Source organism: Coturnix japonica, chromosome 7, assembly GCF_001577835.2.
Source record: "Coturnix japonica isolate 7356 chromosome 7, Coturnix japonica 2.1, whole genome shotgun sequence".
NCBI lineage: Eukaryota > Metazoa > Chordata > Aves > Galliformes > Phasianidae > Coturnix > Coturnix japonica.
This window is the reverse complement of record NC_029522.1, coordinates 13826588-13848547: the sequence shown is the minus strand read 5'-3', so window position 1 is coordinate 13848547 and position 21960 is coordinate 13826588. Positions and strand designations below refer to the sequence as shown.

General features: G+C 34.8%; 1 protein-coding gene across 1 annotated transcript in view; it reads right to left on the bottom strand.

Annotated features, from left to right (window-relative positions):
* PDE11A (phosphodiesterase 11A) overlaps positions 1-21960 on the bottom strand; it is a 118134-nt gene that overhangs the window by 91083 nt on the left and 5091 nt on the right. The window contains exon 2 of the mRNA XM_015868349.2: positions 11858-12016. Coding sequence (XP_015723835.1) covers positions 11858-12016 — 159 coding nt within the window. The remainder of the gene's footprint in view (positions 1-11857; positions 12017-21960) is intronic.

The following is a 21960-nucleotide window of genomic DNA, read 5'->3' as shown; positions in this document are numbered from 1 at the left end:
TTAGGAACAGACACCACTCCTGCCAAAGCAAACAGTTCACTGCCTGGAGGAACTGCTCCAGGTGGCAGCTTCACAGCTTTTCAAGACTGAAGACTCTTTAGAGAAAAACAATTGGCATGAAAATAGTTAGGAAGCAGCTCTCCACTATATTAACTAACTAAATGCAAAGCAAGGAGGAATAACATTAACTTAATTCATGTCAGGCAGGGATTCTTCACTCAATATGTAGAAGTTTTTGAAAGCTAACAGTTCAGCTTACTTTAAAAAACGCCTGAATAAATTTGTAAGTGCAAAGGCCTTGAGTTGGTAATGAATACAAGATACCACATCTGGTATACCATGACATAAGAGGGGTATGCAAGAGAAATTTCACCCTAAGCTTGCCTCATCCAAGGCATTGTACTTTGAACAGCTGACAGAAAGGTCACTGAGTTACACAAACTTTTCACATATTTTTATTTTTCTATGAAGGAAAAGGACAAGAATTTTATTCACTTTATGGCCAGAGTTAACTTTCCAGATACAAAGATAACATGTTTCTGTGCACTCCATATCGTTGCTTACATACTCCAACTGCTCGATTTGCAAACTTCAGTTTCTCCAGCTAGTAGTAACAAAGACAATGAAGAGGAGGACCGAGTTCTTTATTTTGATATACGACCTGGAGTTCACCAATTTTAGACTGGCTATACATTCAAAAAACAGTCAAGCACAGTTCACACTGATACGTAAAGCTGAACATATATATTTTTTGCAATTTTGTGTTTCTTAGCTAGATCTGTCCAGACTACAGCTGCTGCATGTAAAAAATGCACTCAGCCAATTTTAAAAGGTGAGGCTGAGCTTAACAAGAAAGGAAAAAAAAAAACCTTTCCTTTTTCTGAGGTGAGAATACTTTAAAAGTCTGTGGAAACACTTAATGCCACTTTTATAATTAGACAGCCCACTATGTGATTTGCCCAAGGACATACCATGAGTCAGTGCCAGAATGACAGAATATTCTCCATAATTCTTAGAAAGCCTGTAGAAACATGTTTAACACAGGTTAATATAATGATACTTTTATTTACTGCTGATTACTTCCACAATATAAGGAAGCAGTAATATCTGACATATAGATAACTGTCCCCCTCCTCCCCCAAGATGTTTTACCATCTGTCTAGAGTCTGAAGTCACATCTGAATTCACAAAAAATCCACAAAGAACAACCTAACTTGAGAGAGACACTTCTGTTTCGTCAGAATTTAAGATTCATAGAGTAAGGATCTGCATTCAGTGAAATATTCCTAAGAGGAGGGAGGTTCAAAGTTTGTCTAGAAGCCTATGAAGTCAGCAGAGGTTCTTCCATTTAGTTTATTGAGCTTTGAGTTGGGCTCCAAATCAAATGCTACAAAATACATTAGCCAAATCACAGTCTAGACTTACAAAAGAAAGCACTTATTTGTCCAAATCTCTCTGTATAAATTATTTGAGATGACACAATTAATACAGGAATAGCAAACGGGTTCAGACTCTGACAACTACATGTAGAACCCAGTCACCTTCCCCACATTCACTGAACACAGCAAGCACAGAATATCAGTCTGCACAAAGAAATAAAATAAATGAAATCTTCACTGAACTGCTCAGTAGAAAAGTCCTCCCAGATGCCAGATCTGAAGGATTTTGTTTCATGGTAGCTCCTAAAAGCCTCAAACATAATTTAGCGTACTGTATACCATGAACACAAAGCAGCCCCTAAACTTAGAAAGATACATATATTTGAGAGAGAACTATTTCACTAAAATATCACAGTAAGACATTTTAAACTTGCCTCTGCTCCTTGGAGGTGAGGCTGGCAGTTAATGTTCAAATTAAAAGTCTTCAAAACAGATACTGAGACATAGGTTAAAGCACATTTAGTGTTCTGTAATTGAAAAGGATTTAAGCATTCTCCATAACTTGAAGTTATGACTGAATGTCCACAAGACTGAAACAAGCCCGCTGAAGTATTTGTCATTGCTGTCGCTTGGCACTGTTGGTTGCAAATCAGTGATGTGAACATATCCTAATAAAACCTTTCTAGTGACAAATCACTTTTAGCTCCCCCAGCAAGAGAACTCAGTTACTGTGATTTACTTTAATTTACATTTGTGTAGCAAGTACTTTCAAGAATAGCGCCTAATAGACCATTAGTTTTCCCAGATAGTTGTAGCGCTCCAGCACCTTCATCCTTCAAGTGTCTTTGTTATTTTCTGCCTTCTTTCAGCAAATTCATATCTTGTATTTGGATGCAACAGCATACAGTCCCGTGAGATATCTTTGAGGATTATGCCAATTTTAAATAATAGATCTTAGAGTCACGCTGCCATGCAGATTTATCAGAGAACCAAGGGAGAGGTTATCAGGTGCATTCAAGGCCGACATTACCACATAATGAAATATATAAAACATGCAAAAAGATTATTTACCTAATTTGTTTCTCATTTTCCATTCTAGTGCACCCAAAGTAATTTTCAGATGACCTTCTCGCACATTCTTTAGATTCAGAGCTGGATGCATGATTTTCACAAGTCAGATGTTAGCATGCTCTGAATCACTCCTCCTGATACTTTTATTTACTGCTGATTACTTCCACAAGATAAAGAGGCAGTAATATCTGACTTGGAGATAACTGTCCCCCAGCATAACTCTAAGCCCATCATGCAAAAAATTCACAGAAGGCAAATTAGCAGGTACAGCAAAATCTCTACAAATCATTCATCATTATAGTAGTCCCAGTATAGAATGTATTTAGGCCTTAGCTGATATGAACCAGAAGAGCATATTAAATTGGGTAATTTAGAATCACTAGGGCTGTTATTAGAAATGCAAGAAATAGAAATGATAGAGCATGCTAGAGCCATACCTCTAAGACACTTCAAAATATAAAGTTCACTGGCTGAACCCTGGAGCCTGGTTATATTGCTCTTAATAGAACCATTCATAGAGCACAGGCAACCAAATCCTTCATGGAAGTGGGCTGGAAAAATGGGATCTCACTGCATTCAAGATAGTCTCTTTCTAAATCAAGCAGAACTGAATTCAAACTAGCTGATCCTGTCTAATGTACCTACAGCTGATTCACTTCCTTCAGGCTAGGAACGTGTCAGATTCAGAGTGGAAAAGGTCACCAGGTAAAGGGATGGTGAAGCTGATGATGCCACTTATTAAGCCTCTGTGGAGGATTAGATTTGTTTTGACACCACATCTCTGGACACTCTGAAGTCCATGCAATAATTCTAAACCACAGACTGTCAGACCTGTGCTAGGTAGTTTCCTCACATGCAACACATGACTCACCGGCAAACAGCACATATACTTAAGTGTCTATTCAGGACAGCACTAGGAACACACAGGCTGCACCCTTCTTTTCAAGGTTTTTTGCTTGTTTTTAAACCTTCCAGATGAACTGATGTCCACCATTGTAAGAGAACTGATATTCTTCTGTTTATTTATTATATTTTTAAAAGTTACCAACTACACAACAATGTAAGGTGTTGACTGCTCAATTAAATAATCAATACTTTTGTAACTGTCTATACCAAAACAGACCAAGCCATTGTTGCTGAGGAAGTAAAACCCATAAAGCAATTTCTGTGAAGTCTAGTTTAGCTCAAAGCAATGAAATGGCTGGATCACCCCTCGTATCAAAAGGAAATAGTTTTAGCAATTGGAAACAGTCATTACAAGCAGAAAATGAACTTAGCACTGAAATAAACATCATGGTCAGAGATACTGAAGAAAAACCTGAAAGTCTGCCATGAAAAAGAACTACAAAAGCTTGGAAATCTAATTCTCTACCATTTCACATATTGCAAAACATAAACTTGGTTACAGCTTGGGAGCATTTGAAACTCCCCAAATCTTAAATATTTTATGCACTCTAAATTTCAAAAAAATAACTAAAAAATATACATAAAGCGATGCTAGCATCTACTTAATTGTAATTGAAAACATTATTCTTTGTTTTCTATTGACTCAAGGCACTAGTGCCCCCAAGTGACATCTTATTATACAATGGTCTAGTAGCTTTGGAAAAAAATAAAATTAATTGCTTCACATAATAGCAAGTATAGAAAGACAATTCTAACAGAAGTCATACGTAAAGTATATCACGATTTGTTTGAAAGGGCCTGGAGGAAGGGGTCACTTTATTACAGTTTCATTTTCTAATTATTCTGAAGTTGCTACTTGTCAGAAATTGGTACATCAACATAAAACTTAGTTTGTTTGCTGGTCAGACTTCACTGCACAAAGCACCTTAACACCCAGACAGATTTTTCTTTCACTGTTTTAGAAAGTACTTTCCAGATCTCTCTTTTGTCCCTAGTTTTCTCTTGCCCCCTTTCCATACAATCACCTCCTCTGATATAATCATTAAGAAAGCATTCACTAATCCTGCAAGACATTCTACTGGAAGTGCATTTCTTGGCTTCCCAGAGGTATATCATGTTTGCTAGGTTATCAGTGAGGGAAGAAGCTTAAGAGCACAGATCTAAAAACAAGAAAAAAACACACCAATAAAAACCATAACCAAAAATAGCAGATAGGGTGCCAAGCCACAACCAATCCTAGACGTGCTACAGACCACAGTAATCTCTACCTTCTCACTTATTTTCCCCTTTAACAGTACATTTGAGAGCCCATTTAATATATTCAAGAATTATTAGAAACATATTTGTTTTTAACTGCAACAATAGTGTAGATGACAAGAAAAAAAGAAAGATGGCAATTAAGGTACAGGAAACTGGTTGATTATGAAAAACCCTTAGTAACCACTGAATAGAAACCAAACACTATAGCTTCAGTACTAACATCAAATACTATATTAACATGTTTATGAAATATTCAATTGACATCAGACAGTGGTTTTGCTAGCTGAATGTACGATATTCTAACAGTCTATCAAAGATGAAATGTATATAAGATAAAGACAACACTTCAAACATGGTATTTTTATACAAGAACCAGGTGTACTAGAAAAGTACAGGAAAGCCTATTCAGGAAAAGTCTCATTTTACTACTTCCAATTTGTTTTTGACTACCCATTATAGCATATACTGTATTAACAAACATCAGTATTGATGTCAGACTTGTATAAGATTTTCATGACTCAAAAGCAACTCAGAAAACTCATGCTTACACAAGTGAGAAAATGTATAAAGAAAAGTACAGGGTCTTTTCAGATGTCTGAAGTAGCAGCAACTGAAAATGGGTGAAGTTAATTCATTCTAAATTATAATACACCATCAATTTTTGAAGATCTGTTGCAGAAATAAGTTATTTTCATGGAAAAAAATTCTTGCAAGAGAAAAATGACCCTAATGTGGGACTAGCATAGTTTATACTGATAAAAATGATGGTGATTTTTTTCTTATTACTCAGCACGCGGTTAAAAGAAAGCTTTAATCAGAAGAGAACATTAAATACATATACTGCAATGAATATTGTTCTTATAAATACTTTTTGAGTTTTCTAAAACTAGTTGTGTTTGTGTGAATGGTAGCCCCAGTTACTTAGCTTTAATAACAAAAAATTTAAAGCTCACACATAATATCTCAGACTAACCGAGTAGCTGAACTACCTGAATCATCTGTCATACCACAGGCATTCTTCTCATTAACCTAATTTATACTTTCATTCCCTTTCACTTACTTTCATTCCCTTTCAGTTATGGAATGCACTTTCAATAAAGATATTACTATCCAGGTATAAGCCTAATCTTTCAATTCTGATCAAAATGGCTAGGTCAATGAGAACCTGCACTTCAACTAAAAGTTAGTAATCAACTCAAGAGAAGAACAGATCAGATCAAAATGTTGAAATAGATGCAGGAAAAGTATCCAAAGCATACAGCAATACAGAGCAATAAAGCTGACTCAAGGTGCAAGTATGTGCTGTTTAGAATAACTGCTTGAAGATCTCTACTTAACAGCAAGAAAGTGCTATATTAAATTAAAAATATTTGCTCATAGCTGTTTCCATTAAAAAGATATCTGATAACTAATAGAAGATATAAGAATGATTAAGTCTTCTTTACAATCTCGGATACTATGTAACCACTTTGTAGTATTTCACTTGGCAAGGATTTTCCTACTTGAATGTAAGAACTTTGCATAATGAAATTTCACTACAGACTTTCCATTTTGAATTATCCCCACTACACAACAAACCTGAGTATGAAGCTACTAACAAACATTAGTCATGTGAAAATTCATATTCTCAAAACATTGTATCAAACAGCTATGAAATGGCTCTATGCTATGAACTGAATGCATTGTCATACATATGTAATACGTAAAAATAGCAATTTATCAACAAATTAAATGAGTATATATATGCATTCCTATGCTTTTTACTGAAGATGAGTTTGATTTGTTCAATGTTTCACAACCTTGAAAAATCAAGGTTACTCTAGCTTTATATAGCATTTCATTTACGTCATACTGTCTTGATTCTAATCATTATTCCCATCTACTGCAGTGAACCAACGAGGCAAGATTTTCTCTATCCGACAGGCACTGCTTAACATTTCTTTTTGTCATAGCACAGGAATGTCGACATGTAATAGTACACCAACAATGGGTTTCTATCAAGTATTAACTGCTTTTGAGTCAGCTTAAGTAAGTTTCAGAGGCAAAGTTAATCTCTACCTACAGTTCTACAAAAAATAGATTTAATACTACACTCATACAAACACAAGTGTATGTAGTTTCATAATACATGCTTGAGGGATACCCCATTTATCTTTCCTGGATAACATTGCTATGCAGCTTGCTGACTCTACCCTTCTTTCCAATCATTTTTTGGCTTCATTCACATTCTCTGTTCATACTCAAGTATGGGTATTCTGACTTAAATAGCATCATTTCCCATTTCCCCTAATTTTAATTCAAAAATCCTCCTTGTTGCTGCCTGGACTTCCTCTACTCTCTAGATATATCTTAATGAAGAGGATAGAAAGGAGAAAACAAATGTTTATCTTTCAGTAGGGATTTGAAAGTAGCCTATGATAGCATAAAGGAGTAAATGTAAAAACCCCTAATTTAATGTTACTATATACACTACAGGCATATATTCTATGGAGAACATTCAGACGAAGTGATGATTTTAAGTGAGCAAGCTTAGGATTTTCTCTATGATAATTTTCCCTGTAAACTTATTATTACAGGTAATTTTTCTACAAAAATAAAATGAACAAGAAAACCACAGCTAGGTTATTGTCACAGAATATTTACTTGACAAACAAAATTCTATTTGTTCTATTTTTCTCCAAATACTTCATTGAATGTTTATAATAAAAAAGTAAACCATTGCTTCAGCAACAACAACAAAAAATAATTCTTCAAAAGATTTTATTTAGAGATTAACTCTGAAGTCTTCCCACCAGTGTTCTGCACGAGAAGTCTAACATAAAATCTGTGAAGTGTTAAGCTGAAGTTTAATAGGCAAGGTCTCTTGCATTTATATAAGAGATGTATGTTCTACGTAACAGCATACATTTTATATTAAGCACTTCAACACCATTAACACAAAAGGCTGTTCCCTATACCTTAATGTTATTAAGCTCCAAAGTGCAACTGATCTTTATAAAAAGAGAGATACAGACTAACAAGTCATCCGAAACTAAAGCAACAGCTTCTACCAGCTTAATTTCATTCTGAATCATCATCTAACATCTGACTTATGATGATTTGATGATACAAATTCTTTATGTTTATTTTTAGTTGAAATTACCTAACTTAAAACAAAAGCTACTCAAGGTATCATTCCTATAGGGAGGGAGGCATACGCATTAACACCTATAAAGAATACATCAGTACTAATGTTCTTAGTCTTTCCTTCTTAATGCAATTTAATATCTTAATGTTTCTCCAAGCTACCCCACAATGATGGCAAAACCCTTAATTTCACAGCTTCAAATCTTATCAAAGAATAGACTGTTGAAACTCTAGCTTCCGTACTGCAAGATACGATCTACAAAAAACTTAACCTATATGAAACAGTATGTCATGAAGGGTCAATATAGAAAGACACCCACACACAAACAAGGGTTTTTGAACATCAGTAACAGACTGCAGGCCAAATAAGGAAGCTAAAATTCTGAGTGATTAAGATCTGGNTAAGATAAAGACAACACTTCAAACATGGTATTTTTATACAAGAACCAGGTGTACTAGAAAAGTACAGGAAAGCCTATTCAGGAAAAGTCTCATTTTACTACTTCCAATTTGTTTTTGACTACCCATTATAGCATATACTGTATTAACAAACATCAGTATTGAGGTCAGACTTGTATAAGATTTTCATGACTCAAAAGCAACTCAGAAAACTCATGCTTACACAAGTGAGAAAATGTATAAAGAAAAGTACAGGGTCTTTTCAGATGTCTGAAGTAGCAGCAACTGAAAATGGGAGAAGTTAATTCATTCTAAATCATCATACACCATCAATTTTTGCAGATCTGTTGCAGAAATAAGTTATTTTCATGGAAAAAAATTCTTGCAAGAGAAAAATGACCCTAATGTGGGACTAGCATAGTTTATACTGATAAAAATGATGGTGATTTTTTTCTTATTACTCAGCACGCGGTTAAAAGAAAGCTTTAATCAGAAGAGAACATTAAATACATATACTGCAATGAATATTGTTCTTATAAATACTTTTTGAGTTTTCTAAAACTAGTTGTGTTTGTGTGAATGGTAGCCCCAGTTACTTAGCTTTAATAACAAAAAATTTAAAGCACACACATAATATCTCAGAATAACTGAGTAGCTGAACTACCTGAATTGTCTGTCATACCATAGGCATTCTTCTCATTAACCTAATTTATACTTTCATTCCCTTTCACTTACTTTCATTCCCTTTCACTTACTTTCATTCCCTTTCACTTATTGAATGCACTTTCAATAAAGATATTACTATCCAGGTATAAGCCTAATCTTTCAATTCTGATCAAAATGGCTAGGTCGATGAGAACCTGCATTTCAACTAAAAGTTAGTAATCAGCTCAAGAGAAGAACAGATCAGATCAAAATGTTGAAACAGATGCAGGAAAAGTATCCAAAGCATACAGCAATACAGAGCAATAAAGCTGACTCAAGGTGCAAGTATGTGCTGTTTAGAATAACTGCTTGAAGATCTCTACTTAACAGCAAGAAAGTGCTATATTAAATTAAAAATATTTGCTCATAGCTGTTTCCATTAAAAAGATATCTGATAACTAATAGAAGATATAAGAATGATTAAGTCTTCTTTATAATCTTGGCTACTATGTAACCACTTTGTAGTATTTCACTTGGCAAGGATTTTCCTACCTGAATGGAAGAACTTTGCATAATGAAATTTCACTACAGACTTTCCATTTTGAATTATCCCCACGACACAACAAGCCTGAGTATGAAGCTACTAACAGACATTAGTAATGTGAAAATTCATATTCTCAAAACATTGTATCAAACAGCTATGAAATGGCTCTATGCTATGAACTGAATGCATTGTCATACATATGTAATACGTAAAAATAGCAATTTATCAACAAATTAAATGAGTATATATATGCATTCCTATGCTTTTTACTGAAGATGAGTTTGATTTGTTCAATGTTTCACAACCTTGAAAAATCAAGGTTACTCTAGCTTTATATAGCATTTCATTTACGTCATACTGTCTTGATTCTAATCATTATTCCCATCTACTGCAGTGAACCAACGAGGCAAGATTTTCTCTATCCGACAGGCACTGCTTAACATTTCTTTTTGTCATAGCACAGGAATGTCGACATGTAATAGTACACCAACAATGGGTTTCTATCAAGTATTAACTGCTTTTGAGTCAGCTTAAGTAAGTTTCAGAGGCAAAGTTAATCTCTACCTACAGTTCTACAAAAAATAGATTTAATACTACACTCATACAAACACAAGTGTATGTAGTTTCATAATACATGCTTGAGGGATACTCCACTTATCTTTCCTGGATAACATTGCTATGCAGCTTGCTGACTCTACCCTTCTTTCCAATCATTTTTTGGCTTCATTCACATTCTCTGTTCATACTCAAGTATGGGTATTCTGACTTAAATAGCATCATTTCCCATTTCCCCTAATTTTAATTCAAAAATCCTCCTTGTTGCTGCCTGGACTTCTTCTACTCTCCAGATCTTCATCTTAATGAAGAGGATTGAAAGGAGAAAACAAATGTTTATCTTTCAGTAGGGATTTGAAAGTAGCCTATGATAGCATAAAGGAGTAAATGTAAAAACCCCTAATTTAATGTTACTATATACACTACAGGCATATATTCTATGGAGAACATTCAGACGAAGTGATGATTTTAAGTGAGCAAGCTTAGGATTTTCTCTATGATAATTTTCCCTGTAAACTTATTATTACAGGTAATTTTTCTACAAAAATAAAATGAACAAGAAAACCACAGCTAGGTTATTGTCACAGAATATTTGCTTGACAAACAAAATTCTATTTGTTCTATTTTTCTCCAAATACTTCATTGAGTGTTTATATTAAAAAAGTAAACCATTGCTTCAGCAACAACAACAAAAAATAATTCTTCAAAAGATTTTATTTAGAGATTAACTCTGAAGTCTTCCCACCAGTGTTCTGCACGAGAAGTCTAACATAAAATCTGTGAAGTGTTAAGCTGAAGTTTAATAGGAAAGGTCTCTTGCATTTATATAAGAGATGTATGTTCTACGTAACAGCATACATTTTATATTAAGCACTTCAACACCATTAACACAAAAGGCTGTTCCCTATACCTTAATGTTATTAAGCTCCAAAGTGCAACTAATCTTTATAAAAAGAGAGATACAGACTAACAAGTCATCCGAAACTAAAGCAACAGCTTCTACCAGCTTAATTTCATTCTGAATCATCATCTAACATCTGACTTATGATGATTTGATGATACAAATTCTTTATGTTTATTTTTAGTTGAAATTACCTAACTTAAAACAAAAGCTACTCAAGGTATCATTCCTATAGGGAGGGAGGCATACGCATTAACACCTATAAAGAATACATCAGTACTAATGTTCTTAGTCTTTCCTTCTTAATGCAATTTAATATCTTAATGTTTCTCCAAGCTACCCCACAATGATGGCAAAACCCTTAATTTCACAGCTTCAAATCTTATCAAAGAATAGACTGTTGAAACTCTAGCTTCCGTACTGCAAGATACGATCTACAAAAAACTTAACCTATATGAAACAGTATGTCATGAAGGGTCAATATAGAAAGACACCCACACACAAACAAGGGTTTTTGAACATCAGTAACAGACTGCAGGCCAAATAAGGAAGCTAAAATTCTGAGTGATTAAGATCTGGGAAAAAAAAAAACAAAAAAAAAAACAACCCAAACCCAAACCCAAAACAACCTAAAACAAAAAGAACTGCAAGAAGAAAGCAATAATAGTATATCAGCTGTATGCATTATGAAACAAGTACCAGCTTTTCTGCTTTACACCTAATTTACTAAGACATTAACTCAGATTTTTTTTTAAAAGAAAGCATTAAAAAAACAGATCAGTATTTAATAATGGTAAATATGATGGAGTGATAAAAACATATCAAGATATGAACTAAACAAAGCACTAACACCAGCTCTTCCCTCCCCTCTAATAGGTAAAAAAGATGAAATATATTGTACCTAAAATGCTGCAGCATTTTCACACCCGAGGAATTAACTAATTACAACCCAATTACAAAGTCAATAATATTAAAGAATAAGTCTTGTATTCATAATATCTGCATTAAGTACTCCTAAGAAAAGTCTGTCAGGCTACATAAAAGAAAGAAAACAGAAGAAGGCAGTCTTACTTTTTCATCGTCATCAGAAAATGGGGCACCTCCAGGAGTCTTATTTATTGCTTGTGCCACACCAATAATCTCTCCATCACTGTTTCTTATAGGCATGCACAAAAGTGACTTTGTCTTGTATCCAGTGAGTTTGTCGATCTCATCATTAAAGCGACGATCCTTCAAGAGAAAACAAAGAAATATTAGCATGTGTATTGTACATTTGAGCTTCCTTCAGGTAGCAGGGTACTTTACTATACAAGACACTGAGGAAAATGTTGCCTGTGTTATTACCCTACTCTCTATTAGCTGCTTTTCCCCCAATTAAGATACTGAGGGAAGCAGTTGTCAAATTGCTGTACTCAAACCACACAAGCACAAAACAACAAAAGATTTTATAGATACCACTTAAAAATATCAGCCACAATACCAAGACCCAATCAAATCAACTTGCTGGGAGCATACAGGAAAGTACTTAAGCAGACAAAGTTCCTAAAACATAGTATGCATCAGAGTACTTCTTAAATAATTCCACAGTACTCTAACAGGAAATTTAGCACTACCACTCTAAACATTGTTAACAGGAACACAAAAACTGAATCTCCACAATGGTGAGCAGCTATGTAATGGGATTCCATGTAGTTTTGTTCATTCTTGAAATTTTGCTGACCGAGAACTGCATCATCATCAAAAATGGCTTTATTACTATTACACTGAATAGGAAGAGTGTTTTTTTTTCTTAAATGCATGACTTCATATGATTTTGTATCCACTTGCATCTAAGTTCCAGAACTGTGTAAATGCAAAGCTCAAAAATCTTTTAATTATGTTAATTAATGCATATATTAAATCTCTTCCGCATGATTAAGCATCTATTAAGCATCTAATATAATCTCATTGATAACAAAGATTCCACTTTCTCAAAAAATACAGAACATGTACTATGAGCATGTGCTTTATTACATTGCCTTCCATTCTAATCTCAAAATCAAATAAGAACGGTGATAAAATGTTAGAGTAAACATACTACAAAGACCAACTCACCAGTAGGATCAGCAAGTAATTTAAGTGCTTTAATACATGTAAGAAATTCTAGAATGCACTAACTGTGAAAGAAAGACAAACTACCATCTTCACAAACACAGAAAGAGAAAAATATGCATAGGGTGACAATACCACACCTTTAGATAAATTACACATGGTCACTTTAAAATAAGACCCATTACTGTATTAGAATGCTTACTGAATGATATTTTAAGACTGATATCTGGTGTTAGTTACGTAAACTTATATACACATACATGCTGCCATTTCACATCTACATTTTGCAGATGCCCATGATTTCTGGTAAGCAGATGGAATCACTTGTTAGCTATACTTCTCTGCCTGCTACACTTTAAATTTAGTAAGTCAAATACGCCTTGCTCTAAGGATTAGTATTACACTGCAGTACAAATGTTTTTACTACAGAAATACAAGAAAACTCTGGATCTTTCCAGAGTTCTAATTATCAGAACATCTTGATTTAAAAAACCCCTTTTGCCAGTATATTTCTCAATGTATAGCTTCCTGAAGAGCAAACTGGGCACACTGTCTGGATGTGCAGTTTAAGCTTCCACTGCAGAATCCATACAGGTGGTTATCACTGAAGTAAGACTACCATATACACAAACAGAAGAGCTAAAAGATGTATTATACATTTTTCATACAATTTTCTAAAGTACTCTGTGAAGCACATTAACATCTGAAGTTAGAAAAAAAGCTCATTATTCAAATCTTAGCTGAAAATGAGTTTCAGTACAGACTGACCAAAGCTAAGGGAAACTGAAGTTTGTTTGTTTGTTTGTTTGTTTGTTTGTTTTTTGTTTTTTGTTTTGCACAGCATTGTGCAGAAAACTATTCTGCCATGAAACAGCACTGCTGAAAGCATGACTTCAAAGTCACTCTCTGTAGAGGATTATCTTCAATAACTCTACCATCAATGAGAGAGAGAGACAGCAGCTCCATTCCTTCAGGACAAAGCATTTAGGTTGCATTTAGGTTGCAACCAGTTCTGGCACTCCCAACCTAAGGTAACTAAACTCTTCTACAAATTGAAGCAAGAGTTTTGATTTTAAAGGTTTACACAATATGAGCTGCAAAATAATATCCGTGCACATTTATATCCTGTGATCGAAGAACAATTCTTACATCCACATAGCCCTTAATTTAAGATAAAATTTAATTCTGACAAGAAAATAATTAAATCTTTAATGATACTAAGCATTGACACTTGCTTCATACAATTATTCCTACATTTATCTCCCTGTTGTGATCTGTAGATAATATAGAAATATCATTGCCACTTCAAAAATAACGTGATTTAGGGGATCTGCACTAAATTAACATTAAGATTAACACAAACATTTGGGTATTTTATTCTCTTATGCAAATTTTCAGATTTCTCCACACCAGTAATTAATAACAATAGTGATATTCATCTGCAAGCTATAGCACTTTTCTGCCACAGAATACCAAGTTCTTGAATCTGTTTATTATACCATTTTTTCCTATGTAAATTCTATTTTCACTAGGGTTTGTTGTTATTCCTTAGACCTATTTCTGCCCCTTGAGTGTGTTAAATATTCTTTGCTTTCAAGAAGAGCAAATTACCAAGATGAAGTCTTTGATAAGACAATGAGCTTCCCCTTGAAATATTTGTATCTAACAGTTTGCTTAGGAACACCTGAACACCCATAACAAATGATGTTTAGTAATGGCATCGGGGGCATAGACCAGCCTGATCTTGTGATCTTTCCACATGCTTCTGTGCACTTAGATATCACTTCATTAGAAGCAGAACTGTTCTGCATTGCAGAGCATCCTGCCTAGAAAGACATGACTTGTACAACAGAAGTAAAACACAGTGCAATTATTACACAGTAAGCTTTACCAATGAATAAACTGGACTTTCCCTCTCTCCCTAATTACTTCTTGGTGGTACTTGAACTACTATTTAGAATTCATTATTGCTACTGAAATACTGATATGCTTTGTGTTACTGAAGAGACATTGTCCCTGCCCAACTGCAAGTACAGAGAGCAATGTAGAACACAGGGAAAAATGGAACTGACAAGAAGTCTTGGCTAGTAATAGAGTTGTTGATTCTCCTTTTGTGAACCTTCTTAAAAGAAACCTGCAGGGAGGAGTTTAACTAAAAAGTGACTTGGCATCAGAGTACCCTCAATAGGATAGATTAACACATTAGTGTAAGACAAGGACTGGGATAGGAATTTTGGGAGATTTATTCATGCTTATCTGAATGTTTCTTATTTAGCAAGGCTCATTTTAGTGAGTATTTTAATTTAACTAATTTACAATCTGACAATAAATCAGGAAAGGACACTGCTAAAAGCTTCCCCTTACTTCTAAGTTCCATAACCAAAATAAATTATGCTGTATTTCTCCACCTTTACCATATCTGTAGACCTTATTCTTTAAAATAAGGAACTGTTAAATTTTAAATGTAGAACTGAACATGAAAAATTAATTATTTTACAGTTCAGATCCATGCCGTACTCAGGGAACAAAAGGCATCTGATGCCCCTTACAGAAAGGGCACAAATACTCCACATATCAAAAGTAACCCACTACATACTTGGATTCTCCCCTTCAACTACCACTTTAATTTGGTAGTAATCTCCTTTGGCAGTACAACACAATGAAAGAACATTTTACTGCCCGTGACAATAATGCTTTAATTCTTCTGTACAAATGACCATCGACTCACTAGCCATCCCTATCAGAACAAGTCTACTGGCTGCAGTCAGCCTCCTGGGATACTACATTTATTTTTATTTATGAAGAAATCAAGATAAGGTCCCTATTTTCTGCCTACATGTGACACAGAAGAGTAAAACATTGCCTTTACACCAGGCCTTAAGGATAATAAACAGTCAAAGCACCATGTGACCTACAGCGGACAGCATCATGCAACACAGAAGCTTGTGAACCTGTCCAAAATGGGATCTCTATAGTACAAGCTGCCAGTAGCACAAACAGATGTGACAAAAATACCAGTCTTGTATTCTTTAGTGGACTCTATAGAGAACAGCAGGCACAGAATTGACAAGCAGTCTGGAATTAATTGCTGCTATACCACGATATTTCATGTGATTTAGGAAGTTTCTTGTTTGTGTTCCTTCTCATGATCTCTACAGGAGAAGAAGGGAGGCACAAGGATCCTGGAGCAATGAGCCTCAGTCCCAGATACATAACAACCCACTCAAATGGTATCATCATCTGATAGCAGATTATCCACTTACATAATAATCTTCTGTAAAAGTTAGTTCAGTTCCGTAGCATATCTTAATATAGGGAAATGTATGCATTTATTTGGAAGAAGGAAGAGATTAAGGCAAGCCTAATTAAGAACTCAGTAGAAACATAGAAGTAATCAAGATGCAAAGTGAAACTTTGTCTCTAACCTCTTGTTGAAATCCAGGCATGAATTTCTTTTCAGTGACATTTACAAAAAGCAATGAAGACATAAGCAAATTTCTTCCAGCATTAATATTGTTGAGATATGTAATACACATGAGAGATAAGTGACCAGATGACCTGCATTACATCCCAAACCTTCCTTTTCACAACTAACCTCCCTCCTAGTTTTCTTTCATTGTTTATTACATCTTCATAGAACACACACGATAGGATCTAGCTGAGAGATTTAGCTAAATTTAACAGCATCAATAAAAACTCAATACCCAAGTGTGAACTGTGAAGGCTGAGGAGCTTGGACAAAATTTACATCCACCTCCACTTACAGGGTAGTGACCTTGAACACAAAGGCCTGTTTAGCAGCTAATAACAAAGCTGCTAAACCAGAGAGAAGAACCCTGTTAGACTGCAAGCATTTTATGATACAAACTATTTTCCCATTTTTTAGAACAGCCTGTGGCACAACAGGCACCTGTGCTGGGCTCCTGGCTTCTAGGGAATATTGATGCTTTCAGGTTTCTTTTTATAAAGAAGAGTTTATCAATAATTAGGGACAGACCAGATATAAATTATACTTAATATTGAGAAAAACTTCAATATAATTGCAATTCTATCAACAATATTTTCATGCAAGAACACTCAGGAAATTATGAAGTCAAGACTTCTGATTATTAAAAAACACTGCTAACATAAACAAAAAAACATTATCTTCACTGCTCTGCTTCTACATAATGAGATTTCTGGATGCCAGAGACATTCCAAATGTAATGACTTAAGCACTCTGAACTTGAATTTGAACTGCCAATGAGGAGCGGTTATTTGGGAGAATAAACTTGATATTGTCTGAAGTAGTTTATTGATTGTAAATTTTTATTATTATTATTATTATTGAGAAATATTGCCCTGTAAAATTTGACAATCAATCACAGGAAGAGAGCAAGATTGACTCATCAGTCCAAGTACTGGAGCAGTAAAACTAAAACCTCAGTTCTTTCCAGATATACTTGGAGATTTTCATTAAACAAGAAAAATATTTTCATGCGTTTATGCTGCAAAGCTTTCATTATGTGAAAGGACAAAATAGTGCAGAGTTAAATTCTGTAATCCTAATGTTATCACGATTTCAACTTTCATTATTACATTATATTTCTAGTTCTCGTAGTTGTGAGGACTAAAAGGGTGGACTAAAAGTTGAGAACTTAACTGTCAGAAACACTAGAGCCTTGAACAAAAGCTGTGAGCAGCAAAAAAAAATTAATAATAATAATAAATAAAAAAATGTTATCAGTGACCTTGCATATTTAAATTCACTTTTCTAGATCCCTACCCTTCACTGTTTCAGCTGAAAGGACAGAATACTGACTGCACCCACAAGCTGTATGTCAAGCCCTCTAATGACCTCTGTATTCATAAGATTAGTTTCATTCTGAATATGAAAGATATAATGGTTCTGGTCAAGGATTGAAAAAAGTTAATTAGGTGTACTATTGACAGGATTGGAAATGGAAAATGAAAAAATCTTAGTATTTAATCCTCCTGGAGACCAGCAGCAAATTAACCATGGATCTGTAGTAACTAAACAACTCGACCATAATGAAAATGAAATAGCTACACTTAAGGGGTGGGGATCTATAAAAACAAAATTCATTCTGGAATAAAAAAGAGGTAAAAACCTCATTAAAACTCACAAATTCTGTCACTTGCTGAAAGAATCTAGACATTCTATAATGATCCCCAGCTTCAAAAAATCTTGAAAAACATTAACAACATGAATTCTTTCACAGAAGGTCACAGAGGATCTCTGAAACTCCCATGAGATGCTTTTTTTTTTTTATTTTTAAGCTAACAAGATCTTCCCCTCACTCCCTAAACAATTAAAGAAAGTAGACAGATTAGAATGAAGACAGTTTCTGAACAACTAGAATTCAGGTTTGATTTTCAGTTAAAGTAGGTGTATCACAAGTTGTTAGCAAAGGTACAGTTAGTCTAAGCACAGCCCTCAGAACTTAAAAAAAATATAGAATATTTTATATATATAGAATATAAAAAAATATAGAAAACTTGTTTTCTATATTCTTACCAAAGCTAGTACAATTAATGCAGGTACTATCAGAATGATTTATAAGTAAAGTACGCTCCTAAAACAACCTAGTTCACAGTCAAATGACATAACGCAGGATGAAATCTTTTTGAATACATTTTCAGCAATGAGATGTCCATGAGCTGTTGTTTTCGCTCTCCAGAGTCTGTGGAGATAATGTCTAACTGTAGTAAGATGAACTAGATGACACAATTGAAGTTGACAACTACAAGCAAAAGGTGTCTCTTGACAATTTGAAAATACTACGTGTTAATGATACAAAACAGAAGAATACAGGAGATACTCACTTTGGGACAGGCCTGTTTACTACTTAGTTTTTCCTTAGGAATGGCTCAAAAACATAAAAACACCTTGAAGTTCCTTTGAATATCTTGTATTTAAACTGTGGATTCACAGTTAGGTATTTAGCATCAAAATTAACAGTAGAACAAGATGTCAGATACTACTGTTAACTTCAATAGTATTGTACTACTACACTGCATTGGATATAAAAATTTAAGGTGTTGTGTTTTTTATTAAACTTTACAGGAAGCTGATCAATAGGAGCATTGACATTTGTAGAAATAGAGAAATTGACATCAAAAGACTGGCTAGATTTCTTAATCGTGCTTCCTATGAGTATAGAATAATACACAAGCTTTCATTGGAAAAGAGCAATCCAAAAGACAGCATATCGTCCAGACTCAAAGCATAGTATAAAAAGGCCAAAATACAAGTAAATGAAGGCATCTGTTCTGGATACTCCTCTCAGGAAAAAAAGTTAAAAAACCCACAAACAGCAAAAGTTACACTGCACATGAACAAGGGGCAAAAATAAAGCAGTGAGCCACAACAGTAGATATGGGCAAAACCTTGTAGAAAAACTTGCACGCAAGGACCAACCAAGTAAACCAATCTCTTAAGCATCTTCCATGTAAGGATTGTTGCAACCATTCCTTTCAACTTCTGCAATGCCTATAAAAGCCCCAGAGACAAAAGGAAGCAGGAGAACAAAGCAGCACCATTCCCCAGCATCTAAAATCTAATTCTTCCAATAAGCACATTTATCTAGTGACAATCAGTGACAGCAATATTTCTTATAAGATAAAATGAGTAAAACAGATGAAGCACAGAACATCTCAGCCAACTCCATTTCTTCAGTCCCATAACTATCTTCAGAAGAGCTGGGAACATTGACACTCAAAATCATAAACTTCCAGATTTAAAAACAAGTCTGTATCTACTTTGAGCTAAAAAAAGATAACTTGAATGATAACATCTCATTCTTCATATTCAGAGCTGATCAACAGTGGGATTGAGATCCCTCTGCAGGACAACACTCCCCAGATCATTACAAAATGGTTTTCTTCTTCATCCTTCAAAACACCAATAGAGTGCTGATGCCAGTACAGTAAATTAAGTAGTAATCTAATTGATTATGGCACCTTATGTGCGTTTCTACTCTGCTCATGTATTTATCAAAGAAAATAAATAGGAGTTGTTTTTTCCACTAGTTTTAGTTTTAAATATTTAGAGATCACATCCACTACTGTTTGCCCCATCACAGTGTCCCTGGACCCTTTGGTAGCAGGCATCCAGAAGCACTGCTGAGAACCAGCCACAAATATCCTCCCATGTTCCCATTCCACAACAAATCCACTCTCAACCACTTAAATGCTGTCCTCCTAAACTCAGTGTTTTGTTTGATTGTTTTAAAACCATGCAGTGCTTCATGTAAAATTAAATATAAACATATATATTTGATACATCCCTGAGAAAAACAACCCAGCAAAACTCCCGTGTCCCTCAGTAGAAGTTTATCTACAGGTTAGCCTAGCTCCTGCAAGCAATTGCATATGAGCAACAGGTGGCTTCAAGTGTTACAGAAGTATAAAATCATTGAATAATACATTTTATATGTTATTGAGATAAACCAGTAGTTATTAATCTTAGCCATTCTAATTTTTAAAAGGTGCACTTTGGACACATTAAACCCAGATTGCAGACAGTTATTATCCTGCAAACACACTCTGCTGAATCATTAGCTCAAGCTGTTTATTTCATCGTTAGTCAATAGGGTTGTCATAGGAAAGTAAAACAAATTAACTTGTGTAATGATGTATGTGTACTTTTTTCTTTTGAATTGTACTATTCTATAGAAAAAGAATACAACATGAAGTTGTAAATAACTAAAAGTAACATTCAGTTGTTTTGGAAAATCTAAAACCATTCAAACATACCATCAAGATCCTTCATATAGCAAATACGCAGCTTTATTCAGTCTTGTTCTTATAATGGGATTTCTGCTAAAATTAGAACTGTGGGTTTAGGTACTTCATTCTCACAGCCACTGTAATACTCTAATCAAATATGTAATTGAACTATATTATGCTACACTGTCACAATGCAGCATACCATGTAAGTAGAAAGTATTTCCCTTCTGTCCTTGGAGTTTATAATATTAAGAAATTCTAAATTATATTCCCTCCTAACACCTGATATTGTCTTCCATACCATCTTCCTAGTTAAATCCGTTCATTACACCAAATGCGTAGACAGGCACATGAAAGACAAAGCCAAGCACCAAATATACTTATAAGTGAATATCTACTGTAGCTATGGGTTTATATGAGTGCAATGGAAGCGAGATACATCTAACAGATTTTCAGTGGAGTCAGCTAAATGAGCATATCGTATTGATTTCCATTTTGTCTTTCAGACTTAAAACTTCTTATTGCTATCACTGGCCCAACTAGCAGAATTCTCATAAGGTGAAAAGTAATGATTTCAGGATTTTTTTTTCCCCTCACTCATATTCTGAACTCACTTTTCATTAGATTTTATATATGTATTTTTTATATTATAGATATTTTAGAAATGTTTGCCATTTTATATTTAGTTTCTTTATATCCTCATCTTTAGTTCTTATTCGACCCCCATTCTTCTACTGATGAGTTACCTTCTCATTCTGGATGTAGTCATAAATACATACTTATTTTTCACATGCAAGCAACTCCGCAGCATAATAAGAACATGAAAATAATAGTAGAAAAGGGGGGCTTTCCTGTAAACACAGCCCACCTGGGCATCCTTCTCCAGACAACAAATCAGGCACACTCATATGTTGGGTAGTCATGAGGTAGTGGCCTGAATGGGACCAGATGGACCTGTTGTGGTAGACAGGTCACTGTGGCTTGGCCCATGAGGTAGCCTGTCTTCTCTCAAAGTCTACCTTCCATCAGCAACATGGTGTATTGCACAGCCTAGGAAGACCCTAAGATGCTTTACCCTTCACTGAGGATCTACTCTCTGAGAAGCAGGTTCTAGGGCTGAGGCAGTGACAAGAGGCAGGGGCATAAGTGCCCCATGCAGGCCATAATGGTGCCTTCCTACCTTCATGGGGCTCTTTGCCATAGAGAGTGTGAGGCTGCTTTCTAGGGACTCACAACATTAACTGTTTTGAATTGTTGTATGACAGACTGGAGTGCCCTTTCCTGGAAAGCACACTGGAGCAATTTAGTTCTTTACTGTTGCAATTATCTCTTGTGTTCCCCATGATGCTTCC